Source organism: Manis javanica, chromosome 3 (assembly GCF_040802235.1).
Source record: "Manis javanica isolate MJ-LG chromosome 3, MJ_LKY, whole genome shotgun sequence".
Lineage (NCBI taxonomy): Eukaryota > Metazoa > Chordata > Mammalia > Pholidota > Manidae > Manis > Manis javanica.
The window spans coordinates 51,537,439-51,563,482 of record NC_133158.1 but is presented as its reverse complement, the minus strand read 5'-3'; the positions used below and the strand labels follow the sequence as shown (position 1 = coordinate 51,563,482).

Sequence of the window (26,044 nt, the reverse complement as noted above, 5' to 3'; positions counted from 1 at the left end):
ACCCCCTTCACAAGGCGCTGGGTTCTTGCAGGTGTGGATGTGGTCTGGATGTTGTCCTGTGTCCTGTGGTCTCTATTTTAGGAAGATTTTTCTTTGTTATATTTTCATAGCTCTATGTGTTTTTGGGAGGAGATTTCCACTGCTCTACTCACGCCGCCATCTTGGCTCCCGCCTCCGACAGTACTTTTATATAGAAAAAAGTTATTGTTAAAATTCCACTTAGGAGGCGGAGCCAGGATGGTGGCGTGAGTACAGCAGCAGAAATCTCCTCCCAAAACCACATATATCTATGAAAATATAACAAAGACAACTCTTCCTAGAATAAAGACCAGAGGACACAGGACAACATCCAGACTACATCCACACCTGCGAGAACTCAGCACCTCTCAAAGGGGGTAAGATACAAGCACCAGCCAGGCGGTCCGAGCGCCCCTCCCCCAGCTCCCAGCAGGAGAGAGGTCTGAGTGGGAGGGAGAAAGAGCCCAGGACTGCTGAACACCCAGCCCCAGCAATCCGGACCAGAGCGCAGACATAGTGCATGAGCGGGGCACTGCATACTAGGGAAACAGGGCAGCAAGAACCGTGAGCAGGTACTGGAGGCCGGCACTGGAGGACAAAAGAAAAGCGAGCGGCCATCTTTTTTTTTTTTGTTGTTGTTGTTGTTTTGTTGTGGTGAGTGCTTTTTGGAAATCTTAAAGGAACAGGGACCCGAATACTAGGGAAATGGGGCAGCAAGACCACCAAGCGTGTATCGGAGGCTGGCGCCAGAGAACAAAAGAAAAGCGAGCAGCCATTTTTAAAATTTTTATTTTATTTTTTGTTGTTTTGTCTTGGAAAGCGCTTATTGGAAGTCTTAAAGGGATAGGGACCCCAATACTAGGGAAACAGGGCAGCAAGACCAGTGAGCAGGTGCCTGAGGCTGGCACCAAAGAATAAAGAAAAACGAGAGGCCTTTTTTATTTATTTATTTTTTTGTGGTCATTGTTTTGTTTTGGTGGGTGCTTTTTGGAAGCCTTAAAGGGGCAGGGCGGGACACTTAGTCCAGAGTTAGGGAATCCGGAGATCTCTGGGCACTCTAATCCCCTGGGCTGCAGGGAGCACGGAGGCCCCTTACGGAGATCCCTTCCGGAGATAAATAGCCTCCCGGCCGCTCCCCCTCCAACGCAACTCCACCACTTTGGAGCGGCAGCCCGAGCCAGGCCACACCCACAGCAACAGCGGAGATAAACTCCATAGCAGCCAGGCAGGAAGCAGAAGCCCTGTCTGTGCGCAGCTACCCAGCACAAGCCACTATAGGTCGCTATTCTCCCAGGAGAGGAAGGCCACAAACCAACAAGAAGGGAAGTTCTTCCAGCCGTCACTCATCCCAGCTCTGCAAACTATTTCTATCACCATGAAAAGACAAAATTACAGGCAAACCAAAATCACAGAGACACCAGAGAAGGAGACAAACCTAACCAGTCTTCCTGACAAAGAATTCAAAATAAAAATCATAAACATGCTGACAGAGATGCAGACAAATACGCAAGAGAAATGGGATGAAGTCCGGAGGGAGATTACAGATGCCAGAAAGGAGATTACAGAAATGAAACAAACACTGGAAGGATTTATAAGCAGAATGGATAAGATGCAAGAGGCCATTGATGGAATTGAAACCAGAGAACAGGAATGCATCGAAGCTAACATAGAGAGAGATAAAAGGATCTGCAGGAATGAAATAATATTAAGAGAACTGTGTGACCAATCCAAAAGGAACAATATCTGTATTATAGGGGCACCAGAAGAAAAAGAGAGAGGAAAAGGGATGGAAAGCATCTTGGAAGAAATAATTGCTGAAAACTTCCCCAAACTGGGGGAGGAAATAATCAAACAGACCACGGAAATACACAGAACCCCCAACAGAAAGAATCCAAGGAGGACAACACCAAGACACATAATAATTAAAATGGCAAAGATCAAGGACAAGGAAAGAGTTTTAAAGGCAGCTAGAGAGAAAAAGGTCACCTATAAAGGAAAACCCATCAGGCTAACATCAGACTTCTCGACAGAAACCCTACAGGCCAGAAGAGAATGGTATGATATATTTAATGCAATGAAACAGAAGGGCCTTGAACCAAGGATACTGTATCCAGCATTACTACCATTTAAATATGATAGCGGGATTAAACAATTCCCAGACAAGCAAAAGCTGAGGGAATTTGCTTCCCACAAACCACCTCTAAAGGGCACCTTACAGGGACTGCTCTAGATGGGAGCACTCCTAGAAAGAGCACAGAACAAAGCACCCAACATATGAAGAATGGAGGAAGAGGAATAAGAAGGGAGAGAAGAAAAGAATCTCCAGACAATGTATATAACAGCTCAATAAGCGAGCTAAGTTAGGCAGTAAGATACTAAAGAGGCTAACCTTGAACCTTTGGTAACCATGAATTTAAAGCCTGCAATGGCAATAAGTACATATCTTTCAATAGTCACCCTAAATGTAAATGGACTGAATGCACCAATCAAAAGACACAGAGTAATAGAATGGATAAAAAAGCAAGACCCATCTATATGCTGCTTACAAGAAACTCACCTCAAACCCAAAGACATGCACAGACTATGAAATATGAAAAACATATTTCAGGCAAACAATAGCGAGAAGAAAGCAGGGTTGCAGTACTAAAAGCAGACAAAATAGACTTCAAAACAAAGAAGGTAACAAGAGATAAAGAAGGACACTACATAATGATAAAGGGCTCAGTTCAACAAGAGGATATAACCATTCTAAATATATATGCACCCAACACAGGAGCACCAGCATATGTGAAGCAAATACTAACAGAACTAAAGGGGGAAATAGACTGCAATGCATTCATTTTAGGGGACTTCAACACACCACTCACCCCAAAGGATAGATCCACCGTGCAGAAAATAAGTAAGGACACGGAAGCACTGAACAACACAGTAGAGCAGATGGACCTAATAGACATCAATAGAACTCTACATCCAAAAGCAACAGGATATACATTCTTCTCAAGTGCACATGGAACATTCTCCAGAATAGACCACATACTAGCCCACAAAAAGAGCCTCACCAAAATCCAAAATATTGAAATTCTACCAACCAATTTTTCAGACCACAAAGGTATAAAAGTAGAAATAAATTCTACAAAGAAAACAAAAAGGCTCACAAACACATGGAGGCTTAACAACATGCTGCTAAATAATCAATTGATCAATGAACAAATTAAAATAGAGATCAAAGAATATACAGAAACAAATGACAACAACAACACAAAGCCCCAACTTCTGTGGGATGCAGCAAAAGCAGTCTTAAGAGGAAAGTATATAACGATCCAGGCACACTTGAAGAAGGAAGAACAATCCCAAATGAATAGTCTAACATCACAACTATCGAAACTGGAAAAAGAAGAACAAATGAGGCCTAAAGTCAGCAGAAGGAGGGACATAATAAAGATCAGAGAAGAAATAAACAAAATTGAGAAGAATAAAACAATAGCAAAAATCAACAAAACCAAGAGCTAGTTCTTTGAGAAAATAAACAAAATAGATAAGCCTCTAGCCAAACATATTAAGAGAAAAAGAGAATCAACACAAATCAACAGAATCAGAAATGAGAATGGAAAAATCACGACAGACTCCACAGAAATACAAAGAATTATTAAAGACTACTATGAAAACCTATATGCCAACAAGCTGGAAAACTTAGAAGAAATGGACAACTTCCTAGAAAAATACAACCTTCCAAGACTGCCCAACGAAGAAACACAAAAGTTAAACAAACCAATTACGAGCAAAGAAATTGAAACAGTAATCAAAAAACTACCCAAGAACAAAACACCCGGGCCGGACGGATTTACCTCGGAATTTTATCAGACACACAGAGAAGACATAATACCCATTCTCCTTAAAGTTTTCCAAAAAATAGAAGAGGAGGGAATACTCCCAAACTCATTCTATGAAGCCAACATCACCCTAATACCAAAACCAGGCAAAGACCCCACCAAAAAAGAAAATTACAGACCAATATCCCTGATGAATGTAGATGCAAAAATACTTAATAAAATATTAGCAAACCGAATTCAAAAGTATATCAAAAGGATCATACACCACGACCAAGTGGGATTCATCCCAGGGATGCAAGGAAGGTACAACATTCGAAAATCCATCATCATCCACCACATCAACAAAAAGAAAGACAAAAACCACATGATCATCTCCATAGATGCTGAAAAAGCATTTGACAGAATTCAACATCCATTCATGATAAAAACTCTCAGCAAAATGGGAATAGAGGACAAGTACCTCAACATAATAAAGGCCATATATGATAAACCCACAGCCAGCATTATACTGAACAGCGAGAAGCTGAAAGCATTTCCACTGAGATCGGGAACCAGACAGGGATGCCCACTCTCCCCACTGTTATTTAACATAGTACTGGAGGTCCTAGCCATGGCAATCAGACAAAGCAAAGAAATACAAGGAATCCAGATTGGTAAAGAAGAAGTTAAACTGTCACTATTTGCAGATGATATGATACTGTACATAAAAAACCCTAAAGACTCCACTCCAAAACTACTAGAACTGATATCGGAATACAGCAAAGTTGCAGGATACAAAATTAACACACAGAAATCTGTAGCTTTCCTATACACTAACAATGAACCAATAGAAAGAGAAATCAGGAAAACAATTCCACTCACAATTGCATCAAAAAGAATAAAATACCTAGGAATAAATCTAACTAAAGAAGTGAATGACCTATAGTCTGAAAACTACAAGTCACTTTTAAGAGAAATTAAAGGGGACACTAATAAATGGAAACTCATCCCATGCACATGGCTAGGAAGAATCAATATTGTCAAAATGGCCATCCTGCCCAAAGCAATATACAGATTTGATGTAATCCCTATTAAATTACCAGGAACATTCTTCAATGAACTGGAACAAATAATTCAAAAATTAATGTGGAAACACCAAAGACCCCGAATAGCCAAAGGAATCCTGAGAAAGAAGAATAAAGTAGGGGGGATCTCACTCCCCAACTTCAAGCTCTACTATAAAGCCATAGTAATCAAGACAGTTTGGTAGTGGCACAAGAACAGAGCCACAGACCAGTGGAACAGAATAGAGACTCCAGACATTAACCCAAACATATATGGTCAATTAATATTTGATAAAGGAGCCATGGACATACAATGGTGAAATGACAGTCTCTTCAAGAGATGGTGCTGGCAAAACTGGACAGCTACATGTAGGAGAATGAAACTGGACCATTGCCTAACCCCATATACAAAGGTAAACTCAAAATGGATCAAAGACCTGAATGTAAGTCATGAAACCATTAAACTCTTGGAAAAAAACATAGGCAAAAACCTCTTAGACATAAACATGAGTGACCTCTTCTTGAACATATCTCCCTGGGCAAGGAAAACAACAGCAAAAATGAACAAGTGGGACTATATTAAGCTGAAAAGCTTCTGTGCAGCAAAAGACACCATCAATAGAACAAAAAGGAACCCTACAGTATGGGAGAATATATTTGTAAATGACAGATCTGATAAAGGCTTGACGTCCAGAATATATAAAGAGCTCACACGCCTCAACAAACAAAAATCAAATAATCCAATTAAAAAATGGGCAGAGGAACTGAACAGACAGTTCTCCAAAAAAGAAATACAGATGGCCAACAGACACATGAAAAGATGCTCCACATCCCTAATTATCAGAGAAATGCAAATTAAAACTACAATGAGGTATCACCTCACACCAGTAAGGATGGCTGCCATCTGAAAGACAAACAACAACAAATGTTGGCGAGGCTGTGGAGAAAGGGAACCCTCCTACACTGCTGGTGGGAATGTAAATTAGTTCAACCATTGTGGAAAGTAGTATGGAGGTTCATCAAAATGCTCAAAACAGACTTACCATTTGACCGAGGAATTCCACTCCTAGGAATTTACCCTAAGAACACAGCAACCAAGTTCGAGAAAGGCAGATGCACCCCTATGTTTATCGCAGCACTATTTACAATAGCCAAGAATTGGAAGCAACCTAAATATCCATCGGTAGATGAATGGATAAAGAAGATGTGGTACATATACACAATGGAATACTACTCAGCCATAAGAAGAGGGCAAATCCTACCATTTGCAGCAACATGGATGGAGCTGGAGGGTATTATGCTCACTGAAATAAGCCAAGTGGAGAAATAGAAATACCAAATGATTTCACTCATCTGTGGAGTATAAGAGCAAAGGAAAAACTGAAGGAACAAAACAGCAGCGGAATCACAGAACCCAAGAATGGACTAACAGGTATCAGAGGGAAAGGGACTGGGGAGGATGGTTGGGTAGGGAGGGATAAGTGGGGGGGAAGAAGAAGGGGGGTATTAAGATTAGCATGCATGGGGGGGGGGTGGGAGAAAGGGGAGGGCTGCACAACACAGAGAAGACTAGTAGTGATTCTACAACATTTTGCTATGCTGATGGACAGTGACTGTAAAGGGGTTTATAGGGGGGACCTGGTATAGGGGAGAGCCTAGTAAACATAATATTCTTTATGTAAGTGTAGATTAAAGATAACAAAAAAAAAAAAGAAAAGGGGGATTACTCCCTGATAGGATAAAACTAACTGTAAATCAATGATTAATGCATGCTTTAAATATCCTTAATTTTGATCACTTAAAGTGTGTCAGATGATCGGCTATGGAGGTACACTTTTCTGATAATATTCCTTTCTCTTAAAAAAAAAAAGCAGTTCCTGTGTGGTGACCTCCAATGAGTTCTACACAATGGTATACAGGGCATATCAAAGTGTGGGCAAAGGGTCTGTTTGTGTTTATACAGAGGATGAAAGTCTAATTTGGCTACCAAGAAAATGAACTAAGATATGATATGAAGAAGAACTTCCAACATCAGCACTCTCTGGAAGACTCATACCAGAAGATGATCATCAAAAAACCTCCACAAAGATCCAGGCGATGCTGCAGCTGTAGCTGCATCCATCCCACCGTTTCCTGGACTTGCCATTGGAATGAAGAAGGAGATATCTAAGCTGGCCTGTGCATACAGTAAAACAACAAATTTGACTGGATCTATACTGTTGGAACTCAACCAAGAATTAGGAGAAGTACAAGTTGTAGCGCTCCAAAATCTTATGACGACAGACTGTCTATGATTAAAAGAACATATGGGATGTGAACAGTTCCCAGGAATGGGTTGTTTTAATTTGTCTGGTTTCTCTCAGACTGTTCATGTATAGTTGGACAATATCCATCATATCATAGACAAATTTTCACAAATGCCTAGGGTGCCTAACTGGTTTTCTTGGCTTCACTGGAGATGGCTGGTAACTATAGATCTGCTTTGGTTATGTAACTGTATTCCTATTATGTTAATGTATGTGCGCAATTTAGTTAGTAGTTTAAAACCTATACATGCTTAAGTTACTCTGCCAGAAGATATGTCAAAGAAATAATCAGTCCTCCCATGTTTTCTTCCATCTGCTACCTCTATAGCTTTTCTTCTTCCTTCCTAATTACAACCCTTAAATAGAATTCGTGCCTCATATCGAATTCACCGAGTATCATAATTCCTCCAAGTGGTAAAGATACCTCAAGACAAATGCTGAGCATAGAAGCCACAGGGCATAAATCTGCGGTAAAAAGCTAACCTTTTCAAACAATATGGCTTCTCTCTCACTTACCAACTTTACATTTCCCTGTATGGCCCCGGAAGATGACTGGTTAGCCAGAGACGGGTAAGATTCCTCAAGGGAGGAACAACCTAAGACAGGCACAGTCGCAGGGGGGCCATCAGGTGAGAAATTGGGGATCAACAGAGGTGAGGCTTAGAACCTCACCCCCCTGTTTTGAGAGAAATCTTCTGCATCCGTGGATGTTTTATTGCCCTTGTCTAGCTTGGATTAACACATAGTCTACAGGCACACACCTGATCATCTACATTTGCTCTCTTATGACACTAAACTATGTTTTCTACCTTTATCTTGCATCTACCTACCACTTCAGCATTTTATTAAAAATAATAATAACAATAATAATAAAGGGAGAAATGTGGGATCCACATATAAATCAAGTATAAAAATCAAACAAATATTCATATTTGACCTGATTGTTTATAGTTCATAATGCGTGATCAAAACTGAAAGTTTTTGTGATGAACTGCCCTTGTACTGTTCACCATGTAAGAACTTATACACTATGTAAGAATTTGTTCACCATGTAAGAACTTGTTCATTATGCTTCAGAAGATTGGAGACTGACGAGAATTAGGCTTGGGTGGGTTGATTGTGCGTTGAGCATTGACTCCCCTATACAGAATTTTATTGTTGTTAACCATTTGATCAATAAATATGAGAGATGCCCTCTAAAAAAAAAAAAAAGTCCACTTAGCTTTTAAGGAATTCAAAGCTTGATTGGACTCTTCCCTCTGTAATCATACTATAATGTTACTGTGCCTTTACTGTATAACTTTGCTGCCCTCTAGAAAAACTAAATAACATAGAAAAAAGAAACACTAATAATTCTTCTGTCTTTTATACCCATTGGAGATACTTATACCTCTGTTGTCTTTAATAATTTATCTGCTTTTAATTTTTTTTCCCAAGAAGGACAGACAATAGTGTGTGGATGATATTGATATAACTCATTGCGATAAGTGAGTTCTTTCAGAAAGGATATTTTAGGAGGTATAGCTCAGGGGTAGAGTATTTGACTGTAGAAAGTATGAGTTTCTACTTTTGCTTTTGCATTGTGTATAGTTCTTAGGTGTCTTCGCCAAGTGTCCATTGTGAATATAGTACAAATATCATCAGTACTATGATTATAAATTATACTCTTTCACATGGTAACACTAGAAGATGTAAAATACTGAACAGAAAAAAATGATTTCAACTGCTCTTCATTTTACATGAAATATTCTAGGAAAAGTTTATTAAAGGAAACATCTGGAGCTATTAATTTAACATCTTAAAGGAAAATGTTCTGCCTCAATCCCAGGAATCTTTACATGTGTACTAATGATAAAGACATTCAAATGGCCATTGGCACATAGGAAAAAATGAATCAAGTTGAAATTTCTGTCATTTCATATCTGTGGTCCTTAAGATGTAGTAACTTACTGATTTCTTCACATAAACTGTAATTAATATTTTTACTTGTTTATCTGTCTCTGGCATCTGACTACAGATCTAGAAGGAGAAAAAAACACATATGTCTTGTTCGCAATTATATTCCTATTGCCTAGCACAAAGTGTAGTAGAACCTAGCAGATGCTCAATAAATTTTTTGGATGAATGGATGATAGTATAATTGCCTGGTCTAAATAGCAGATGTATTTTTAAAATGCTGATTAATACCAATATTTCTATGCAAGGACAAAAACAATGTTTACTTTTATTGTGATACTCTAAACTTGGGTAAAGAAAAAAATTTCACCAACTTTCTTTCTGTCAAAGACAACTGCCATTTCAGAAAATAAAGGAATAGCTATTACAGTTGAACCGCTAATACATTCATAAAAGTTGAGTGGCTCTCCACTGGAGATACTAATGTGGCAAAAAAAGTTTTAAGCTTGAATCTTTTAATGTCTTCAAAAAAAAACTGGATTCTATCATTAATAATGATTTGATAGAAAACATAATCTTACTGAATTAGATACAATGGCTAAATTTCAATGGAGCTTAAGAATTTAGAAATTTTCTAACATTTTAAATAGGACTATTTACATGCATTGGATGGAGATACTCTTCTCTATTTACAATCACTATATATTTGGGAGACAAAGCATTTTCCTCATTTCTATCCTGCTTCAATGCCAGTGAGCATATCTGTATGGAAATCTTAAAAAAAAAAAAAAAAGAAAGAAAGAAAAGAAAATCTCCTTTCTGAGCAAAAGCTATAGCTGAAGAGAGTTATTTAGTTGGTAAACTTTTTTAAAAAATTGTATAATTTGCATGAATACAATTAACATTACTACAAAATTAACTCTTGGCTATTTTGTTAGAATTCTTTGACCCTAACTAGGGAAGCAAAACTGAAACAAGTAAACACATACCCAAACAAGCAAACACATATCCAAACAAGCAAACACATATCCAAACAAGCAAACATTCTCATTCATAACAAAACAAAGAAATTTACTCTAAGGGCTCTGGGGTATCTAAGAGAACCTGGACTCATCTGTTCCAAGAGTAACATCTTGGGAGAACCTGAATGGCCCATCTTGGGTTAGGTGCCCATCATTTGCCCAGTCAGTACAGTGTAATCAGGCTTCCAGCTTCCACTGGGTGGGGGTGCCTTTCTCCTATAGGAGGCAGCTCCCAAGGTGGAGGGGAAGGTGTTTATTACCACTTTTAAGAACCAATCTATCCAGTAACAAATGCATTGTGATCTGTTTAGAGAAAAAAGGGATGCAAGGTTCATCCCATGCTCTTGGCTAGGAAGAATTAATATTGACAAAATGGCCATCCTGCCTAAAGCAATCTACAGATTCAATGCAATGTTTATCAAAATACCAATATCATTCTTCAACGAACTGGAACAAATAGTTTTAAAATTCATATGGAACCAGAAAAGACCCCGAACAGCCAAAGCAATCCTGAGAAGGAAGAATAAAGCAGGAGGGATCTTGCAACCTAACTTCAAGCTCTACTACAAAGGCACAGTAATCAAGACAATTTGGTACTGGCACAAGAATAGACTCACAGACCAGTGGAAAAGAATAGCAGTCCTGATATTAACCTGAACATATATGGTCAATTAATATATGATAAGGGAGCCATGGACATACAATGGGGAAATGACAGCCTCTTCAACAGCAGGTGTTGGGTAAACTGGACAGCTACATGTAGGAGAATGAAACTGGACCTTTGTCTAACCCCATATACAAAGGTAAACTCAAAATGGATCAAAGACCTGAATGTAAGTCATGAAACCATTAAACTCCTGGAAAAAAACATAGGCAAAAACCTCTTAGACATAAACATGAGTGACCTCTTCTTGAACATATCTCCCCGGGCAAGGAAAACAACAGCAAAAATGAGCAAGTGGGACTACATTAAGTTGAAAAGTTTCTGTACAGCGAAAGACACATAAAATGGTTGATGTAAAAATTCTATGGAAGTAGTCTTTGTCTTCCCAGAATACTAAAGACATTCCAATATTAAATGGTGATGGCATACTACATTCAATAAACAAATTGGTCAGTTCTATGCTCAGAGCATAGAAGCATTTTATAAAATTAGTTTCAGATAATATACTGGCTGACAAGCGATTAAAGCAGCTATTCAGTTGCAGGAGTTTAACTTCTGAAGTTAAACTTAAACCTTTAACCTTGAAGGACCTTTTGCTTGCTTGTGCAGCAAGGTAACTTACATATTTAAATGTATGTGTTTAACTTTGCCCTTTAATTATCTGAATAGGTAGATTGTCAAAGTCATAAATACATTTGCTGTCTTTTAATATCTTGGCTTACTTTAACATGACAAGCATTCTCCCTTCTATCCATATGCAGAACCACTTTTACAGTGGAAAATTTTTTTGAAGTTTTAGGCCAAGATATTAGTATATTCTGCTCTGGACCTTATCTTTGTTACCTCTAGCCTAATCATGTTACTGCTAATCTGTCTCCTTGCTCAGGTGTCCAGAGGTTGACCAGGCACAATTTGAATCTTTTTGTGACAGGTATTAGAGTTCAATTTCACCAATGCAATGTTATGTTGGAATCAAAACTTAAGTCAATGCTGAATAGCCAGAATATAAGAATTTAGAGTAATTCAAGTAGAACCAAAGCCAGCTATTATTAACTGTTCTTATTACCCAGAAGAACATGTCAGAGGATCCTCTTAGCCTAGGTCATCTTTCCAGTTTCCAAAAGTGAGTCCTAGGTGGTCAGATCTCAAATCTAATTTTAAAAAGAGAGAGAAAGAGGGAGATGTATATGACAAACAAACTCTTGGGGGCTTGGGATCTTCCATTTCAAACTGAATCTTAAATCTAAAGTGAATTTTGCCAGGATGGTGTAGGCAAATAGGCACTCTCATGTATTTTGGTGTGAGTACAAATTGGCAGTTTCTATAAAGAGTAGCTTCGAATTAGCAAAATTACAGAATGTACACATTTGGATCTAGCAATGCCAATTTTAATTCATCCTACAGATGTGACATTCTTCACAGCTTTTCATTGCAGTGTTATTAAAGCAAGACTGGAAAAAAACCTCTATATCAATATTTATGGGACTTGTTAAATAACTTAGGATGCATTCCAACGATGGCTCACTATGTGGCTGGGTAAGAGACAATACTTCATGTTAAAAACCAATATCCAATTTATGTTATACTAAAAATGCACAGTTAAAAAAAGGTAATTTATGAAAATATACATATTTGCTTTTGTTTGTAGAGTATCTATCCACTGAACTGGAAGGCTACTAGAAGCTGGAGAGATTTTTCCCTATATCAATTCCCTTTGCCACCTTTTGAATTTTAAGACATGTTAAGGAATTCACACATTTGCGCACACGCGATGTTGAAGGCCCTAAATTTGGTGATACAACAGGAAAGCCTGGGTGTTCAACCTGAGTCCAGAACCCTGTGCCGGCCTTGCCAGTTAACAGTTACCTCTGCGATGCAAGGCTGAAAAGTGTCACAACCAACCCGCCCTCCAACGGCAAACCCAAGTCGACCTTCCTTCCGTTTCTGAAATCAACTATGCTTCAGAACTGCTGGCAAATTTGGCATTCTTTCGAAAAACACTGAAACACTTTTGTTTTCCTTGTAATTGAGGAGAAGGCTAAGATATCACTCCAGGTGACATTTTACCATACATGAAATTCGGTGGTTTTGAACTTGCTCGGTAGCTATAAGGCTGTAGAAATACGAAGTAATATTTACATATTACACCTCAATTCATAGTTTCCAGAAGAACATCCCGCCTTTTGGATCCCACTTTGCCTCAGCAAACCTGGCTTGTCTTCCTCTCCCTCCCTGCTTTCTTGCCAATCTCCCTGCGTCTCCTCCCGTTCCACCCCTCCTCTCTCTGCTCCTCCGAGCGTTTGGCGGGAGGATTCCTTCAGAGGCGGCTCGGCGTAGACGCGGAGGACGCACTGCAGCACCTTCGGAACGACACAGCGCTTACTTACTCTTTGCTCTCGTCTCTATGATCCTCTTTGTGACCCGTGGGGTGACTGAATCAGAGTCCCTGAGTTCCATCCAGTAGTCCTCCACGCCGACAGGAGACAGTGCAAGTAGCTAGCGTTCTCGCGGGAAGCTCGCCGTGCCAAGTGGTGGTAGTGCGTGCGCATGCGTACTCGCGGTGCGCCGTAGCGGCAGGGAACACGGGTCCCGGCTGGAACTCGAGCAAGGCGCGTGCGCTGCCGGGGCCGCCTTGTGGGAGCGAGTGAGACCGACTTGCGGGCCGCGGGAATGTTCCGAAAGGCCCGGAGAGTGAACGTGCGCAAGCGAAATGACTCGGAGGAGGAAGAGCGAGAGCGCGACGAAGAGCAGGAGCCGCCGCCGTTGCTGCCGCCGCCGGACACCGGCGAAGAGCCGGGCTCCGGCAGCGGCGACAGGGCCCCCGGAGGGGAGTCGCTCCTTGGCCCCGGGCCGCTGCCGCCTTCCGCGCTGACCCCGGGTTCCGGGGCTGAGGCCGGGGTGTGCTTCCCGGTCGGCGCGGAGCCCGGCAACGGGCTGAAGCCGCGCAAGAGGCCGCGCGAGAACAAAGAGGTGCCCCGGGCCAGCCTGCTGAGCTTCCAGGACGAGGAGGAAGGTAACCACCGCACTTCTGTCCCCCGACCCCCTCATACCTTAACCAGACCTGCTCTTCGGGTCCCTGCATTCCCTGGATGCCCACCCGCCGCACCTCGGAACCGAGCCCCTTCGTGCCCGACCGACTGCACATCCTTCCCCGCCTCCGGCCTCCTGCTCCGGCAGAGGACGCGTTCCGCGTCGCCATCAGCCTTAACAACCACTGCCTCCTCTCCTTCCTTCTGTGCATTTTCTATTACGGGGGGCCGGGGCTCAGATCGGTCATTCTGAATTTTTCTCATGGAAAGACAGTGTGCCCTGTCCGGACTAGTTTGAGGGAGAACTCGAGTTGGGTCCGCTGGCCGCTCTTGGCACGTTCTCTGAGCCCTCTGCAGGCCAGTGCGTCTACGCCTCTTGGGGGGATCTGTCCAGACATCCTTGACCAGGAAAACCGGCTTTGTATAAAGAAGTACTAGGTCTGGGAACAGAAGCCTGGAGTTGAACCCTGGTTCTGAGTGCCCTTGGGCTATTCCCTTACAATCGCAGATCCTGTTTGCCAAAAAAGTAAATAGGGGTAGATGTCCGGCCTTGCCCGCATTGACTTTTGAACAGTGAAGAGAGACTAGTAGTAATTTAAGGCAGGTTATCCAATCCGGTGTGAGAGGCTACGCTGTAGTGGATTTAGATTTCCGATAAGTGAGTCTTAAGTCTTTTTACTTCTTGAATGTGTGTTTATATAACCCATTTAAGTCCATATTTTGAAAAAAGTAAAGACTGGGATATTTCAGTTGCATCTTAATGTGAGATGCTTTTGTGTTTTCGGTAAGGTAGGATGTTTTCCTTTGGTCTGATATTTTTTAAGGTTGAGAGAAGTACAGACAGATTTTTGGTTTTGTTTATGCAGGGACCATTTGGTAAAGTGTTTGAGTTTGACTTTAGAAATTTGAAATTAAAGCTGAAGGATCTATCCTCAAAACTTATTTTTTTAAAAAATTGATTTGGTCTCAGTTTACTCTTGAATAACAATGTCAGCTTGTGATGGACATGGAGTCACTCAGAGGTGGCACTGTTAACCATTACCTTTTGATTTTGAATATTCTGTTTCAGAAATCTTAATAATATGGTGATGAAGTGGTTTTTCAGTGATCTGTTTCCTCCAGAAATGGATGATTCAAGGAAGACAACAAAACCTAGGAGAATTTTGTGCAGTTACATATGTTAAGCATTTTTAAAAGTCTCAATTTGTTATTCCGGATTAATTCATAAAGTTGATTTCAGTTTTTGAGAGCCTATGACAGGTCTGAAATAACTTCAAATTCTGCAATGATTTAGGGTGTGAGTATATCTTTGGAAGAATTTGAAAAGCACGTAAGATCATGTGAAAGTTAGAAGGGAAGATACTGTCTGAAAATGGTTTCTACACTTCATTTGATTTCTTTTTAAGAAAATGAAGAAGTTTTCAAAGTGAAGAAGTCAAGTTATAGCAAAAAGATAGTAAAATTGCTTAAGAAAGAATACAAAGAAGATCTTGAAAAATCCAAGATTAAGATAGAACTCAACTCATCAGCAGACAGTAAGTACCAAACTAATTCTTTGAAATGACAAAATGGAAGCTTTTTCTCACAGGGTTTGAATGAACTTGCTACTTACATATTGTAAACTCATTCAGTTGATTTGTCTTTGCCAGAGATCCAAATTGAGTAATGATACAGTCCTGTTATTTAATTCTAACAATTGCACCAGAAATGCATTTTTTAAAAAGACAGCATCATTGCCACTGGGAATGTTTATGCTGCAATGATGAAATCCTCTCCCAATTTTCCTGCTGGTTTTCAGACTGCTTTTGAACAGAGAAAGACGGTGTCCCACTTGACCTGAGACATCTTATTGCTTGAGGGAGTACTCTGCAAATTCATATACTTGTATTTTATAGAGTGAGGTTTTAAATTTCTCTGGTGGTGTTTCCACAGCTGGCTGATTCTTAGAGAACTTTAGGAGCCCTAAGTTTAATGTTGGTAATATTCCTGCTCAGCAGCCTTATCAGATACATGGATGAAGACTCCTCAGTGTGAGGCACGTGCCTACCTTGTACAGACATCTCTACATGTCTTGTCACAACCTAAGTTTAAAAGGTTAAGCAATTACTGTCTTTACGAAAGTGGACCCATTAGAATATATTATGATCTGAGTTATTCTCATGCAAATCCCTTAGGGAAATCTTGTTATGGATTTAAAGGCTGAATTTTTATTTTCCTTTTTCTCAGCTGTAGGCTTAATGAAAAAGTTTTTCATTATACTCAAATTTACAAACTGACTTTGGAGACAGCATCACCTCATGGTTTAATTGGTCCCAGTGTTTGGTAAAATGTCCAATGAGTGATTTAAAGAACAACTACACTCTGTTGTAGAGACTGGAGAAGTAATACTTTATAGAGAAAGTGAAATTTTTAGCTGGATCTTTGATAATTTAAATTCCAAAGAATTGAAGAGGGAGGGTAGGGGGTTGCTATCAAAGTTAAGGTGACTAAGGCTATTTTGGAAAAGAGCAAGTATCCCTGACAAGCCAAAATAGATGATTTGAGGTTGAGGATGTAGAGAGAAAGGGTGCAAGGTATGTTGCTGACAGATTGTGAAGGATGTTTTAGTATCTAATACGGGGTTTCAAGTTGCTGTGTTCAGCGGCTTGCAAAGATGGTGACATGATAAATGCCTTTTGAAACCTCAACTTGGTGTTAGCTTGCAGCATGGATTGGCATGAGGAGAGACTGGAGGCCGAAATTAGTTGAAATACAAGGGCCAGCTTTGATCCATTAATAGTGGTTTAAAAAGGTTTCAGTTGATAAAGACTGAGGCTTTTCCTAACTTAGTGGAAAATTATTGATGAGTTAAAAATGTTTGCCATGGGTGTGGGAAAAGAAATGGAATGAAAGGATTATTTGAGAACCATTCCAAGGGAAGAATTGGTAGATTTGATTTAATTCTTTGATTAAAAAGAACTAGTCAAATTTGAGCTTTTGTGCCAGGGTGACTGAAGAAAATTACTTATTATATATAGAAATAAGGCAGGTGTAAGGAGGAGTATTTTTAGGAGAACCTATTATGTTGGAGTCTAGGAAACTGCTCCATTTTCCCCAAATCTCTTGAGAAGCAACTGTGTACATTGAAATAGTATAAGAAAGGTTAAGAAAAGTGGGAACTGAAAAAGAACCATTTACTGTTAGGTTTAGAAATTGAAGCATGTATGAAGTTTATGAGGTCACTTCCTGTGACCTTCTATCTTTGGCTTTCACATAATTCTGATATTCCCCTCATCAGATAGTTCAGTTAATGTCCTCTGCAAAGATGTAGAGGTGTATTACGGCTTGTCATTATCCTTGAAATGATGGTGCTATGGAGCTCTTTAATCCACACAATCCTAAACTCTTTCTACCCCAACCCTCCTTAGATAGCTGGAGATGCATTAACCTCAAATCCAGGGTGGTATCAACTTGGAAAGTCTATTTTTGTGGTATTCCTAAAATAATGATTTCGCTCTTAAAGCTGAATTTGAGTGGAAGTAGCCAGTGAGCAGTTGGAGATGTAGATTTAGGTATGGTGCTTATTAAAGGTGGTAATTAAAACCAAAGTAAGTGGAATTGATGAGGGAACATCATAAAGGAAAATTCCTGAGGCCTGTTGTAACCATGCATGCAGAGAAGAGGATTTACTGAAGAGATAAGAGAACCATAAAGGTCAAAGAAGAAAACACCAGAAAGTTGCAAGATGATGATGGTCTGTATATGAAATAGTACCAGAAAGGTCAGGAAAAGTAGGGACCGAGGAAGGGCTTTTTTTTGCTATTGTTTTTTCTGGATGAAGGCCATCTGGCAAAAATGACTAGTCTACTAGCCAAACTCAGTGCATGTTGGGAGGTAGAAACATTTTTTGCTAAATTGCTCAATATTGTATGAATTAGCTGTGGCTCCAGCCATTGGGTTAGCTGGTGAACTTGGAATGAGAGAAATCAAAGGCCTGAATTGAAGCATGCAAGTTGGTGAGGAAGTAGAAGGCAGCAGGTCCACACCGCCTCTTTGGGAAGTTTAGCAGAGAGCATAGAAGAGGACAGTAGCTATAGAGACCAGCAAAAATCTTTTTGATAAAAAGAAGCTGTATCTTTTTGTAGATAGAAGAAGAGATGAGCAGGAGAACCTGACCAAGTTCAAGGTAAAGAGAATATTTGTGAGAGCGAGTTTCCTGAAGTAGTAGTAAAATAAATTAAGTTCAAGAGGAGCCTAGAAAAGGGTTATTTAGCATCTCTTTTTATAAAGATATCTGGAGGGGTACTATGTAACTATTAACAAAAATGCAGTGTCACCATGTTTTGGAGCTGTATTTGCTCAGTCACAAATACTTGTGAACTTAATGAAAATTGAATCTTTTAAAATCTGCAGAAGTTCATCTGAGCATATCTGATTCAGTAGACCTTTAACAGTTGTTTCATCTGTCAGGACACATTGATTTAGTGTGGTTTAGAGCATAAAAAAATGGATAGGTTTTTACTTCATCTAACCTTATCGGTGTGATGGAGTTTTAAAATCTTGTCAGAATGCACTTCAGAAGGAAAACTGGCTAATAAGGTAGGATGGTAAATTAAAAAAAAATGAAAAGCCTGAAGCAGGATGACCCAAATCTTCTCAGTAAAGTTAAAAGGGGGTGGGGGTAGGGATGTTATACTTAGGAGTCTTATTTAAGGGAGTAGAATGTGGTTTGAGAAGAATAGAAACTTTGAAGCAGTTTTGGGGAGGGGAACATGGCTAGGGAAACAGAATAGCTTTTATATCCAGAATAAGCTTTTGTTTTACTTTTTCATTATATTCATTGTCCCTTTTGTGTGCATTGACAGGTTCACAGCTTCAGGGTGAAAAGCACTTTGATTTTCTTGCTCACCTTGGGATGAGGGTGTAATAGGACTAATCCGTTATAAGTAAAGTAAACCACTGTAAAGATACAGTGGTGCTTCCTAGAACCCAAAGGCAGGCGAGCAATCTTGAAACTGGCCTAAGGAGTGACCTGAGAATCAGAGCGTTCTCTTCTCCATCCACATGGCAGAATATGGCCACTCCAGAGCTACCTTCCTGGTTTGCCTGTGGTTGCTTTAGTGTTACCTGGTCTCACTTATCTGTTCCAGTTCCACATTCCCAGGAAGAGAATCAGGTTGTCTCTGTTTTGGTAACAGATCTACTCTTAAAACATTCGGTCATGCTCTGTAACATCTTACTATGCTGATAGACAGTGACTGCAGTAGTCGGGGTGAGGACTTGATAATATGGGTGAATGTTGAAACCTTCATGAGATTGTGTATCAATGATACTTAATAAAAAAAAGAAAATCATTCACCCTGTCACACACATACCACACACAAAAAAACCAACATTCAGTCATGGCAGTGAGGTCTGGTTTACAGAGTGTAAATGTGATGACTTTTGGGTTTCACCCCTTCTGAAAATGAGTGGCAAATGGTTATGAACTAAGATGATTTCTCACAAGGTGTTCATTACAGAAAGATTTATTTGATATGTAAACTTTGTTCTTGATAGAAAGCTCCTTGAATGGGCTTGGATTAATGAAATGGTGATATATAAAATGAAATAATGCTTCGGGGAGGTACAAACAGTTATGCTAGTTGAGGGAAGAAATGATTGATTTTGATAAATTAGTAAGATTTTGATAAAATTAACTCAAGGTAGGCTTGTGCAGGGTCTCCAGTGCATCCCTGTGTTGCCTATATTTTTTTTTACTTCCCAGTTATGTCAGTTGTTGTGATATTTCACCTTCATACATCCACAGTTTATGTTGTTTATAAACAAAATAGTTCAAGCTTTAATGAATTCAGCCCATAATTTAAAAGTGCTTTCTTTATTTATGGATTTTGTTTGAAATAAATTTTATTTATTTTCTTCAAAAATATAGATGAAGCACCTTTGGACAAAATAGGACATGTTAAGGATGCCAGTCAAGAAGATGGCGTTATCATCAGTGAACACGGTGAAGATGAAATGGATATGGAAAGCGAGAAAGAGGAGGAGAAGCCAAAGGCTGGTGGAGCCTTTTCAAATGCTTTATCTTCTTTGAATGTTCTTCGTCCAGGTGTGTACTGCAAATACTTCTCAGAACTGAAGTAAGCCCTCAAGAATGAGCCGTCTGTAAAGTTAACTATTTAGGAAGGAGTTAGCTAAGTGGTGTTTCTTGTGACATCTCCGTTTGAAGCCAGGGTGTTCCCTTTTGCAAATGTAGAAAGTGAGAGAACTAGAAACGTCTCAACTTTCCAAGTCCATTCTCAGACAGATCTGTTAGCAAAGTAAATGTGGAGCTTCAAGTAAATGAATAAATTTAAATTTAAACACAAATAAATAAAATAATTAAACACAGTACTAACTAAAGTTGTACTGTGTTTCAGATCAAGACTTTTAACTTCTTAAGAATTGCTAAAAGCAAAACTTAACTGCTGTTAGTTTATGTCCACATTTTCTTCCTTTTTACTTTTCTGTAGGAAATAGTTGGCAAGTCTTTTCACTGGCTAATCAGCTTTAGAATGAAGTAAATACTTAGTGCACAAATTTAAATTATGAAGAGGTATCTTTTAAATCATTAACACTTACAAATTTAAAAATGATTACTCTGGGCTAGTAAAGTTGTGAAAAATTACATACGTAGATCTAGTAACATTCTAATTGGTATAGTTCTTATGGAACACTGTTTGGCAATATGAAGTAATAGACTAAATGTTCTCATTCTTTGACCCGTTAATTCCCTATCTAGAAATTTATTCCAAGAAACAATATTTCATTGCAACATTATTTGCTTTGAGGAAATTTTAGAAAGAAAAGTAGCAGGAGAGGAACAGCTTAGTAAATTAAGGTATATTTATAGGATGGGATATTATATAGCTATTGTAATAACATTAGACAATGTAGGCATTAATTTTTACTGTAGGTGGAAAAGCTAATTCAGTTATAAAGTAGATTATGCTTTATCTGCTCAGTGAATGTTATTAAACCATTAAAAATATGCAAAACAACAACATGGAGAAAGACATGTTTAGTGTGAAGAAAAATTAGGTATGGAATTATATATTCAGTGTACCTACAGGTGAACTGAAAACTACTTTCAAGAGAAATATAAATCTAATAGTTCTTTAGGGTTGTAAGATTGTGGGCAACTTTTTAAAAATCTGTTTTCTAGTTTATGATTTGATTACTTTTGTTTATTTCTTAAAAATGAAAAAAATTACAGTTCAAGTATAACTGCTTTGGTTGGGTTCCCCCCCTCCTCCCCATTTCCCATACATATTGCCATTATATATTCTTTCTAGTTGCTTTAGTAACTTTTAGTTTCTATTTAAATAAACTAAAAATAAATTACTTGGATTGTAGGTATAATTTGGGAAGGGGGTGCCAGCAACTAATGTTAGAATACCACTGTGACAAGGCTATCTTGGTGAGATTATTTTACCCTTCATATTTGTAAGAAAATAGAAACTTTACACTCTAATACTGCTGTATTTTACAATCGTTACCATTTGTTTCTAGGAGAAATTCCAGATGCAGCTTTTATACATGCTGCAAGGAAAAAGCGTCAGATGGCCCGAGAATTGGGAGATTTCACTCCTCATGATAGTGAGCCTGGTAAAGGCCGCCTTGTTAGAGAAGATGAGAATGATGCCAGCGATGATGAAGATGATGATGAGAAACGCCGGATAGTGTTTTCTGTGAAAGAAAAGTCCCAAAGACAAAAAATTGCTGAAGAAATAGGTAGTTTGACTTAACAGAATAGGTAGTTTGACTTAACAGAACAACCTGTTAGGTTGTTACTAAATGTGATTTGATACTATGGTCAAATAAGTACCTATATTTATTTAACTGTTTAATATTAGAAGACTATTTTTGATTGGTACAAGTGTCTTACCAGAATTTTTTAAAAGCTATAGCACTATTATGATAGCTAGTATTTACTGAGCACATCCTCTGTGGCAGCTGTTGTGCTAAGCACTTTACGTGCATAAATCTCTGTAATGGCTCAACATTTTTAGGAGCCATTAGGGTTTGTTCTTCCCGTTGTTGAGTTGATGTGAAGCTCAGAGAAATTAGAAAACCTGTCTAAGGTTTTATCTGTTATATTAATACTGCCTTTTGCTTTAAGAGATCCTGTGTGTAAGTAAGCAAAGTCAGGAGTATCAAGTGAGAGGAGATCATGATAAATATTTCAGTAAGATTGAGTTAATACCAATAGTTTTGCTTCATTTTCGTGAAATGCTGGGACTGCATCTCTTCCGCCCCTATTTTTCTGGTATTGCTTACTCTTTGTCACTTATGGCTACAGGTATTGAGGGGAGTGATGATGATGCTTTAGTAACCGGAGAACAAGATGAAGAGCTCAGCCGATGGGAACAGGAGCAGATAAGAAAAGGAATTAATATCCCTCAGGTAAGAACTAAAGAATTAAATACCAAAAATTTGAAAGTTAAAAAACAACCTTTTTTGTCTATTTTGTTAAATTAAAAATAACATATTGAATTGGGTCTTGGTCATTCATTCAAGTAACATAATGAAGAAAATTACATGAAATTGTGTATCCAGTAAGCTTTTAGGAGAATCTATTATATTTCAGTGTTTCTCAAAATAGTCCTTCCACAAGTAGCTGTCAGCAGCATCTGGGAGCTTTTTGAATTGTAAATTTTCACTCTCTTGAGACCTAGTGAATGAGAAACTTGGAGGGTGAGGCCTAGCTACCTTGTTAAACAAGCCTTCCAGGTGATTCTGATGTGCACATTAAAGTTGGAGAGCCACTGTATAGATAACATGTTCCTTTCCCATACAGTTGACACTTGAACAACATGGGTTTAAACTGCATGGGTCCACTTAAATGCAGGTTTTTTTCCCCCAGTAAATATCTTGGAAAATATTTTGGAGATTTGCAACAATTTAAAAAACATATTTTTTTTCCAGTTTACTTTATTGAAAGAATATACATATATACAATATATATACATATTATATATATATATACAAAAAGAATATGCATATATAATATATAATATAATACATGTAACATACAAAATACATGGTAATCAGCTGTTCCTGTTTCAGTAAGGCTTCCAGTCAATAGTAGGTTATTAGTAGTTAAGTTTTTGGGGAGTCAAAACTTAAACATGGATTTTCACCTATGTGGGGTTCATTGCCCCAGCCCCTACATTGCTCAAGGGTCAATTTTATAGTTCGTTTTTTCTGACTTTAAAAATTATTTTATAAAAGTTGGATTTCTCTGTAATATGAAAACTTATTTAGGGAAAAAATATTTGTCTAAGGAGTTACAACAATTTGTTTTATAGAAGTAAGTAATACAGTGGTAGTATTACATAAATATAAAATATTTTTGTTATTAATGTTTTGACATAGAATTTTGCAGGCATTTGTGTTAAGAAAATAGGGTATAGTAGGAAAAGTCCTGGAGTAGGTGTCAGGAGTCTTAGAGGGTAGTAAATCTCTGCTTAAATTATTTATTCTTATGATCATAGCAAGTCATTTATCCTCTTACATTAACAAAATGGTGGCCTTGGATTATTTTTAATGTCCCTTCTAACTCTAAATTTTTTAATAACTGTTTTTCTGAAAATAATTAGAAATGAATCAGTAATCCCAGAAGATTTAGAATATTCATCCATCCCTGCTTTTGTTTTTTTAAGAACTCTGCAGTTATTTATTTTAATAACATACTATTTGGAAAATAGGTATATTTTGCTTTTAGTGTTTCTTTTTATCCCTAAAGGCATGATATTATTCTTTTCAATAATTTTAGCTACTAGTTTTCATATACATCCCATTTCTTTTCTAGGTTCAAGCAAGTCAGCCCACTGAAGTGAATATGTATTACCAGAACACTTACCAGACAATGCCTTACGGTTCTTCCTATGGCATTCCTTATAGTTACACGGCCTATGGATCATCTGATGCCAAATCTCAAAAAACAGATAATACAGTCCCTTTCAAAACTCCCAGTAATGAGATGACTCCCGTTACTATTGATTTGGTAAAGAAACAGCTTAAAGACAGGTAGGGCAGACCAACTTCTTAAAGACCTGTCTTCTAGCTTTCTGTTCCCTCAGGCAACAAGTAGTCTGGGGTAGCAGATGCAGAACATCATCAAAGAAGAGTCACTGGCCCATCTTCAAAAGCTAAACAGAAGATGACTTCATACTTTTGTTCTGCTACCTTCTTGGATTACTTCCGTGGAAGCCTCAAAAAGTTATTAAAAAATGCCACTCCATGATCTTGTTGAAGACAGTTCTGAGTTTGCACCTCTTGGACTCTGAAAAAGTGTAGTCAAGATATGGGGGGAAAAGCAAAACAGATTTGGTTAGATCACCAAATAACTTTATATGGAGTCTGTAAACTACCGTTTTTGAGAAAAAAGCAGTACAGATGAAAAGATGACACTCCAAGTATTTTTATATTCTATTAGTGGAACTAAATGCATTTTTATAATATTGCAAGAGTCCTGACAGCATAGACTTTTGGATGTAAATGTGTTATATTTATCCTTTTGTGTTCTTAAGGTTGGACTCCATGAAAGAAGTGCACAAAACAAATCGACAGCAGCATGAGAAACATCTACAAAGCCGAGTGGACTCTACCAGGGCTATTGAAAGATTAGAAGGGTCTTCTGGGGGTATTGGTGAACGGTATAAATTTTTGCAAGAAATGCGAGGGTATGTCCAAGACTTGCTTGAGTGTTTCAGTGAAAAGGTAAGAATGCAAAAATATTAATCTCTTTGAATAGGCAAAATTAGGGAGGTCTAGATAGTAGATCATTCCTGTATTTCTCAGAAAATACCCACTGAAATCAGCTTTAGACGTGATGAAAAGTCATATTTCATTTTCTTTACGTCATTAGTGGCATCTGTCTTGGGGGCAATAGAGTACCTTTGTCGAAAACATAGATAACTCAAAGCACAAGTCAAGTCCTGCTTCAATATAATGGTAAATTATTGGCCTGCCCTGAATTACTAGAATATAAAGGACTCATCTGATGGAATTTTCTTTTTTAATGGTTCAGGTCTAAACTTTATTAAACTAATTCTACAAGTACTTCCAATGTGCCTAAAGTTGCAAATTTTTAGTATTTTTTACCTAGATAGGGTTGGTCACCATTGTTGCTAATAGTTTTCATCTAAATAAGTCTATGCTTCATCCATTTCAGGAACCATTCATTGGCCATAATTCTTTTTAAAGTCTGATTTCTTCCAAGTTCCTTTTTTCTTTTAGTATGGTAATAAATTGGCACAATTTTTTTGCATCCTATTGTACCATTTATTGTTTGCCTTTACAAAACTAGCTGTACACAGAATCCTTTCTTAAATAATCTTAATTAATTTTACTTTAAGATAAATGTATTGTTTGACACTTGGTTTATAAGCATTTGTGGTCTCATCTTTTTAAAAAAATCAAAATCATGGTGCTCTGAAAATCCTGTCTCTAAACTTTGAAATGATACAGGATTATAAGGCACATTTTCCCTTATTCTTGGCTGTGTGGATTAGTGTAGAATCTGTAAGCATATAGTGTGTTTAACTTTTTAGTATCTCTGTTGATTACTTCAGTACCCTAAAGCCAAAGGTTCACAGAAGAACACTGCCAAACTGTGTCTTCTGATGGGTCTTAATTCTAAGATCCAGGCTGACAGCATTTGCCAGGTCCTCTCTGTAGGATTTATCGTGTTTTTGTCCTTACCACCTGGTTTCTGGAGAAGCAGCTACAGTCTGAGCTATGATATCCCTTGTGGCATATTGGTGACTTAGAATGACAAGTATGGGGGTGGGAAAGAAACACAGGTGTGATAGTGCAGGGGGCTAGAGTCAAGACAGGAAGTGGACATAAGTGTCAGAGCTGGTGGTTGTGTCCTTCTTACTCATAAGACCCTTTTGAGCCCAGCAGAAATGTTGGGAGCTGGTCTGACAACGTTTTGTGACTAGAGAAAGGATCTTTGTCTTAAACCATACTTTGTGAGATTGTCTCTGTGAACTTTTTCCTTGAAGTATCTTGTCCTTTGCTTTGAATTTGAAACTTAATTGAGTAAATGTATACACTTATAAAGACAAACTAAACTCTTAAAAAATATTGATAGTAATATGATCAATGAAATTATACCATTCTTGAATTTTAAAAACTAGTAGGAAATCTCATTCATACAGTTTTCAGTTGCTTACCACTTAAAAACTATTATGAGTGTGCTTTATCTT

At 38.3% G+C, this 26,044-nt stretch overlaps 1 protein-coding gene and 1 long non-coding RNA gene across 4 annotated transcripts in view; one reads left to right on the top strand and one right to left on the bottom strand.

Annotated features, from left to right (window-relative positions):
• LOC118971731 (uncharacterized) overlaps positions 1–13,299 on the bottom strand; it is a 56,290-nt gene extending 42,991 nt beyond the window's left edge. The window contains exon 1 of one of the 2 annotated variants that reach the window (XR_005060332.2): positions 13,167–13,299. This is a non-coding gene — a long non-coding RNA (uncharacterized lncRNA). The remainder of the gene's footprint in view (positions 1–13,166) is intronic. The other variant, XR_005060331.2, reaches the window with a different exon arrangement.
• A 116-nt stretch (positions 13,300–13,415) lies between these two features.
• PAXBP1 (PAX3 and PAX7 binding protein 1) overlaps positions 13,416–26,044 on the top strand; it is a 34,826-nt gene continuing 22,197 nt past the window's right edge. For both annotated transcript variants that reach the window (XM_017641916.3, XM_073231420.1), the window contains exons 1-7: positions 13,416–13,792; positions 15,215–15,343; positions 19,720–19,896; positions 21,339–21,560; positions 22,129–22,232; positions 23,641–23,858; positions 24,362–24,551. In XM_017641916.3, the coding sequence (XP_017497405.1) occupies positions 13,450–13,792; positions 15,215–15,343; positions 19,720–19,896; positions 21,339–21,560; positions 22,129–22,232; positions 23,641–23,858; positions 24,362–24,551 (1,383 nt within the window). In that variant the 5' untranslated portion in view covers positions 13,416–13,449. The remainder of the gene's footprint in view (positions 13,793–15,214; positions 15,344–19,719; positions 19,897–21,338; positions 21,561–22,128; positions 22,233–23,640; positions 23,859–24,361; positions 24,552–26,044) is intronic.